Genomic DNA, 8039 nt, shown 5'->3' on the forward strand with positions numbered 1-8039 from the left:
AATGACTGTCTGCTTACACCCATTTGAGCAGATAAGCTTCTTGTCGAAATACGTGGATTGTTTTGTATGGCAGCAGCTACAGCAGCGATTGTTTCCTCCGTTCGAACTGAAGGGTTTCGATGGTAAGGTCTTCTGTTGACTGTCCCATGCTCGGCAAAATTGTTTACAAGTCTCATTATGGTCCATCTGCTCGGAGGATTGCCGCCAATCGTGCGCCTATACTCTCTTTGAACCGGAACTACGGACTCCAGTGCGTGATAGGGGTGGACAATCAAAAATTCTTGTTTCAGTGTTCCAGTTATCCGTTTGCTTGGACTGTTAATAGTTCGCGGACTTAGATGTACACTTTGGCTTTAAGCACCACCAAGAAAAGGCGTAGTAAAATCAGGAGATCTGGTTGGCCAGCCACAGCTATCTTTTTTGTCCATTTCCGCGATAGTCGGGTCTATGTAATCAAAATGAACTCGGTTTTTAATCGCATAAAAACTGTCAGTTCGGCAGTCCCGGACTTCAGGCGTACACTTCGCCCTTTAAGCCTCCCAAACAGTACAGTGGGATTTATGTAACCGGAACGAACCCGGACTTTTAATCGGCGAAGATCTGTCAGATCGGCAGTGTTTCTTACAATATTTTAGGAAAACAGCATGGGAATATTTCTTCCAGAAACTGAATAACTACATTCGCACTGCGACAAGATACGCGGTCTTGTTAAACCCAGTTATAGTCGGGACCTTTTTTCATGCATTTACCTGCGGGCAGTCAAAACAAGCAATGATATATCGATATTGATTCTTTTGGACCAAATGGAAACCGTCAATTTCTTTACGTTTCGGTTTGAAGTGTCTCATAATTAAAATTGTACTGAATTAATATATTTTATCTAGTTGATTACATTAGATTAGATAAGTAAATGAGGCCTTTTGTGCCCTCTCGTAAGTCACAACGACTCACCTAGACCCAGCATATTGATAAAATCTAATACACTGCTAAGTCTTAGTGAAACGATGTGATCCTTATTTGGAACCATAGATCTAAGGCTCTTTATCCTGCGCCTACAGACTAAGCGGTTAATTTATTATTCTGAAGTTTTAGGCCCCCTGTCGCAGAACCAGCAATTCACACAAGATTTACACTAGGCCCATGTTAGATAAGTGCTTCTTGAGCTTACACTGGCCTATGTAGAATGCGACAAGTAACCTGAGTTTTTCCCTTGGGAGGTTTATTACATATTTAAACCTTTTGAGGTTGTAATCACTCGTTAGCAACTTGGCATAGCGCATACTTAGGAGCTGTTGCCAATGCTTATCCCTACCCGCTGCTTCATACTTGCGGAGCGGCTCCTTTATGGTGTGGAGACCAACCCCAATGAAAGATTCCGGTGCTACTATGTTGGTGGATTCTGCAAAGCGGGCAAGCTCATCAGCCAGTTAATACCCGGCTATACCTTTGTGACCTGGCACCCAAATAAAGTGCACTTGGTTAAGATTTCACAGACTGTTCAGTCTTCTATACACAACTGAAAAATATTGGATAAGTTAGTAATTGGCATAGTTGTCAAAAATGGCTCACCCTGTATTATATTTGAATTTAATAAATTAATATGTTATATACATACATATTTATTTTATTGTATCTATATTTTACATAAACATTTATTTCTCCTCCTCTACATTTTTTGTTTTTTGGTTTTGTTTTTCAAACCAATAACTTTTTAATTCGTAAAATTTATTTTCAAGTCGCTAAGATTATTTTGGCACTGAAACATAAGTCTCATGATTTATAAAAACACATAAATAAGCATCCGCTACTTTGTCAAAATCTTTCCGCTCATTAGTGATGATAGAGGTCTGCCATTCTAGTGAATGTGTCTTGACGAGAGCACCGCACGCCTTCTTCCTCTTCTCCTTCGATTTTATTTTATTGCTTTTTTGCTATTTAAATTATATTTTATTGCCAAGCAAATACAAATAACTGTCTATACATGAGTGCATGCTAATTTGGCGCATGTGGCATCTCTTTGATAGCAGGTGTTTAACGAAGCAATTAAAATAATTGATGAGTAGTGAAATATTTTTAATTGCAAAACGAATTAAATGAAATATGGTGTGTACTTTACAAAAAACAAATCTAAAAAAAAATTAAGAAACACATTTCGCTTTGTCACCTTTTGCTGTTGTAAAACGAATTTTAATGCGCACTCAACAGTTATGCACCTAAATACATACATATGTGTGTGTGTGTGTGTGTGTGTGCGTGTAGAACAAACATTTCGGAATGCACTAATTGTTTAACAATATATTGTGCTTGTAAATATTAGCACATTTTTATTTTTATTTTTACAATCGAGTTAAGAAACTTCATTTCATAGCTGTTTTAGTAGTGTTTATACTTGTCGTCGCCATAGGTATACAGGGTGAGCCATATGTTCTGTCAGTATGTAAATGTTTTTTGCTTTGACAAAACCTAAGTAATTTTTGTTTTGTAAAACTCAGTTGAGCACTATTGGCACTAGCAATTGCTTTACCCGAAACAATAATTAATAAATGGGCTCATTCCATTTTAAACCTTCTGCTGCTGTTATAAAAATTACTTATTTAAGATGAGATAATCTATTTGATATCTTAGACAATTATTCATGTCAAATTTCGAGAAGATATGTTGTCAAAAAATATATATATTTTATTTGAATTTGTCTATACAAGACATGATTTTAACCGCTTAGTTTACACCACAGCTATAAGCTATCCCAGCTATCCCACTTGAACGATTTTTTTGAAGCTTAAAAGCAAAAACGGAACTTTTTATATTTCTACGCTATTTCTTTGGGTATAAAAAATAACAAAGAAGTCGATATTGTTCAAGGAAAGATCCTTATGGCTACTGTTTGCAAAAACATCGCCAATGTTTGGCCTTAGAGACTAGAAATGTCCGGAGAGAAATGAAAACACACAGAAAAAAAACTTATTTTGATTGATACTTGATTAATCTTGTACTCAAAAATAGTCCAAAATTAGTTGAATAGTGCTAAATTAAATAGAATTATCTCAACCATAAAAGATGGTTAGATTTTTGAAGTTATTCAATGCTTCAATATCGAGAAATATAACAAACCCTGTTAGAAAACTAATTTGACCACTGAAACTCCAAAATGTATCATATTGGCTGAAAATCCTTTAAAGTAGTAAATAAGTAAATAGCTATTTTCCTGTTAGGCCCAAAACTTTTATAAACATTCACTTATAAAAGGTGATACATTTCGAGTTTCCTTACTTAAAAAAGGAAAAACACAGAAACTTCAAATTGAATAGGCAATGTATATTATCATTCGATAGACCGTTCTTTGGCATTTACTTTTTGATGATTATCGCTTTCAGATGTTAACCGCGTCTATCTCAGTTCATCCGTTTAGTTCAATTTTCGACGACTCGTTCGAGCATTTCGTCTGGTAACTGACGAATGATATAAGTGATGTTTTGCTACCAGTCCTGAATCGAAGCACGCCAAGGCATGAATCCGCATAGGCTTTAGACTTTACATATTCCCACGGAAAAAATTCAAATTCTTGGTGGTCAGTCGACCGGTCCAAGCGGTGAAACTATCTGCTCACCGAAGTGTTTATCAATTTTTTAAGTACTGTAAACCGATGATTACACCGGCCTACAAACGACATCAAAGCGGTGTTTTTTCTGGATGAAACAGCAGCAGTCAGAAATGAGGCCCATTTCTGAATATTTTCGCTGAATAAAATTTAGTTCGAGAACGTCGGATTTTCTTCGTGCATATTTTAAAAGTACAATACAGAAGTATAAATTTTAGACATGACAGATGACATGTAAAAGTAACGGACTTCACAATAATATATGATATTTCGTAAACTTCTTTTTATTCTAAAATTACAGACAAAATAGATAAAGTTCAATCAAGCTATAAATTTGTGAGTTCGCTGAAAAAAAAAAATATTTTTTATTAGTACTGCTAATACTGGCTGTAAATGTTCCTATCTTATCTATTGTTTGCATTTATAAATGCATTTTATATGCTACAATAAGTCGTCAATAACAGATATATTGCAAAAGAGTTGCCACCCATACAGCGTGTAGCAAACTTACGTTGTGTGTGAAACTTTACGGAATGAATTTCTTAAAGTATTTAATTTTGACATAATACTGAATAGAATTTTGAATGCTATATGTTTCAAATATTTCATATTAGCGTTGCCACCTATCGAAAAGTACAAAACCGAGTTGAGTATCAATAATTGCGTGCTATAAAATATGAGTTTAAAATTTTTTTAAATTTAATTTAATGCACTTTAACAAAAAAAATTTGGGCATAGAGTTGCCACTGAAGACTGCAAAAATTTCGACATAATGAGAGTATGTACAATAATTGGTTTTCATATTTTCTCAACACTTCTGTATATTTAATGGTTTCGTTTATTTGGGTTCTGCTTTCATTCTCTGGTCACTAATGTATTATCTTGTTGCCTTTCAGGTGGATGATGTAAACACAAGGAATAATTTTCTGCAAGGCAACTTTTTCAACCGCAAAAGGTATGTACTGCACACATTATTTTCATAAATACTACATTTGAATACTTGAATCAAAAATCACCCCAAAAACATTTCTACCTTCTCTTACACATAACTACTGTTGCCAGAGATTTTTCATGGTAATCCAAAGCTGCGGCTCTAATCAAATGTTGGTTGCTGTGGTTATAATTTCTTATTTTTCACTTCTTTTTAAGCGTTGGTGTTGGGAATAGATGCAGAAGTAAATTAAGTAGGGCTCAATAAGAGATAAACATTTTTTTATACCTTAAAATATGTATCTCAAAAATGTAAAAAAAAGTTTAGAGTTATATTACATATATTTTCATAACACTTTACTATATGATAAAATTTAATTTATATTATAAAACACATATGTGTTTATAATTTTTTTTTCTTTTAATATTTTTTATAACTTAATTTTTTATTTTTGGCATTTGGGAAAACTTGTATTTGGTTTGCATTTATAGGTATTACTTCGAACATTCTTTATAAGAGCTAAAGCGGTTATGTCAGTCTAGAGCCTTCAAACAGCGGCCAAATTTTGACATTTTTCTCTTCGCGTAAGTAGAAAGTATTTAAATTTCTATCTCTTCGATGTATCTAATGATATGCGAGTTTATAAAATAAGTTTTACTACCGATTTTTGATACGAAGTGAAGGCTAAACTTCCGATTCGCCTGAGTAACCCTGAGTAACCCAAACTCTTCCAGGCTGGTGGATTACACAGAGAAATCTATTTTTTTTACTACACTATTAATTGAATAAAGTTTTTGAATGCTTAAATTGTACTCAAAGCAAAAAAAAATTTTTTTAACATTAAAAGCATTCGTCATTTTCAGGAAAAGGTGCTAATCACTTGGTTCGAAGTCCGGACGATAAAGTGAATGGCTAAAAATATCTTAACCAAACAGCCGAAGTTTCTAGTGAGGCACTTTCGACATGTGGGGCTTGCCGTCTTGCCCTTGGAACACGATTCCTCTCCTATTAGACAAAAGCTGACCGCTTCCGGGCTATCAAATTGTTTTTAGTACAGGTCTGTACATGTACATGTTTGACGGAATAGCTCATAGCAAGCGATTCTCTGCTAACCTCATCAAACACACAGCAACCGTTTGCGCCGGCTCACTGCGATTAGCCACGACCGTTTTCGCTTGACGTTGTCCTTAGTGATCCAACAGTAACTGTCGGTTCAGAAATTGCATTGAATTCTTGCGATTCAGTAGCGATTCGCTGATGGATATTCAGTCTATGAGATTTCTTGCGCTATCCTAAGCGGTACTCTTGTACTCTTATATCCAGAAGGTCCCAAATAGTTTTTTTGTGCAATTGTGAGCTCCTGGGCAATGGAAACTGTTCCTGATGGTCGGGCGATGAATAATTGGAAATTTTTTGATATTTTCGATTTTTCTATAAGTTCAGAGCGTGGAACGAAATCGACGCAGCCAAAAAAATTGGTCGAGGCAGCCAATTGACGGTTCCATTTCGTGAGATAACACATTCACCAAACTTGGTTTTTAATAAATCGATTGTGACCTTCGCTGTGTGGTTTGTGGCGCCGTTAAGGTCACTGAGTCCGAATTTCGGTAGTGTAAATCTTAATAATATCGACTCGTTGTTGGATCGTATAACTTTCCATGATGAAATGACAAACCTCTCTGAAGAGAAATGTCAAAAGAGCGGAAAAATATATGGCTTTTGTAGAGCCCTATGGAAAACCCCTATATATAGAAAAGTGACACAAACATGCAAAATTAAAATTCTGGTCGCGTATTAAACATTTTAATATTGTACGAATAAAAACGAATTCGTTTAATTATTCGTTTTCGTTTTCGTTATGAAAAATATTTCTTTACATTTCCTTGATAAGGCTTAGATGCATTAGTGGTACTGATTGATCATTCATAATTCGGCTTGTATAAAATATTTTTATATGTGGACATATATGTACATATGTACAATATATATATTCACATATGTATATATGTATGTATATGTACTATATTTGCTTATATAAATGTGCATATATGTTTCTATTGTCATAAGGGTTCAGCGCCAATTTATGAGACAGTCATAATAGCATTTGTATGTATATGTACATAGCATACATACATTTTATTACTCAGATAGTGTTAAAGTAGCAGTCTCGAGCGTATGCAAGCAGCTTTATTCCCTTTTTGTTGTTGTTTTTTTGCTTTTGTTGTTGTTCCAGCCCCTTAGCTGGTGTTATGGCATTTTTGCCTCTTTTGTCACTTTACATACGTGCTCTATTGTTAATTCTGTCAGCCTACCCCCTCATACCACTTGTGTGGTCGATGGTCTGCATATACATATGTAACGATTGCCAACGAATTTATGAATGAACATAGCCACGCTGAAGTATTGTTCTATTTCGCTGTGGTTGAGCGCACTGAAGAACACCAAAAGTGTTTTTTTTTCACTCATTTGTCTTGCCAACTGACGGAGTTGGTAGCAGACAGATAAACAGAAAGTAAAGTAAAGTAAGCTGGCTGGTGTTTGCTTTGTTTGACGTCAAGGGATTGAAGAGGCGACTGAAGTAGCTGCCTGCCGCCTGCTGTTTGTCTTCGAGCAAGTGCAATGCATTGCTTTGCATTCATAGGCGCATTTCCATGCAATCGCTGACGAGCTTCTGCGCAGACTCGCATACTATTGTAATCACGTCTCTATATATATACTATGTATTTATGTAGATGTATGTATGTACTTGCATGTGTGCAAAATGCATTTTCAGCTCAAGTCAAAGTCAAAGCGAGACACAGGTGAAACGCTTTCAATTATGTGCCACGCTATATTGACTGCAGTGAATGACTTTAGCTTGAGACAGCAGGCTTTTTAATAACCGCTGCAGTCTTTTATTTTACCAAGCTTTTTTTTCAATTTGTTTATATATTTTTATACCCAGAATGGGGTATATTAAGTTTGTCAGCAAGTTTTTAACATCGAAAAAGTAAAAAAATTTTGTTTCATATAATGGCGGCTACTCAAAAAAAAACGGTCCATTTTTTCAATAATTTTTCAATTTTGTCGCTTTTTTTTTAAATATAAATTTTAAATTTTTGTTTTTTGTTGCTTCAAATGATAAGATATATTTAAAGAATATTCATGCCGAATTTTAAATAAATCGACTGATTAAAACTTGAGATATTGTGGCTACCGCATCAAAAAAAGGAGTTTTGAGAAAAACGAGTTTAAAGTTTTACGTTAAGTTTCGGGCAGCGTAATAGATAGATAGATAGTTCGTTCAACCGGTCTAGTTGCCACCTCACTAAAATGGCTAAAACTTTGAAAATAATTTGAGTTTTGAAAAATCCTTTTAGGGAGTTATTTTTGAATATCAAAACTATCGAATTATGAAAAAAAATTTTTTAGATTTTTTCAAATTTCTAGATTAGAATACCCCCTTAAGGCTTCATATGAAAAACTTTTATATTTGATGAGATATCTTCACGAAATTTGTCATAGATTATT

General features: G+C 34.6%; 1 protein-coding gene across 11 annotated transcripts in view; it reads left to right on the forward strand.

Annotated features, from left to right (window-relative positions):
- LOC108968336 (translational regulator orb2-like) overlaps nt 1-8039 on the forward strand; it is a 75260-nt gene that overhangs the window by 27582 nt on the left and 39639 nt on the right. For all 11 annotated transcript variants that reach the window (XM_018932306.1, XM_018932308.1, XM_018932305.1 and 8 more), the window contains one exon: nt 4495-4553. In XM_018932306.1, the coding sequence (XP_018787851.1) occupies nt 4495-4553 (59 nt within the window). The remainder of the gene's footprint in view (nt 1-4494; nt 4554-8039) is intronic.

The sequence above is a fragment of the Bactrocera latifrons genome, unplaced genomic scaffold, assembly GCF_001853355.1.
Source record: "Bactrocera latifrons isolate USDA-ARS-PBARC rearing strain unplaced genomic scaffold, ASM185335v1 scaffold_21, whole genome shotgun sequence".
In the NCBI taxonomy this organism is placed as follows: domain Eukaryota; kingdom Metazoa; phylum Arthropoda; class Insecta; order Diptera; family Tephritidae; genus Bactrocera; species Bactrocera latifrons.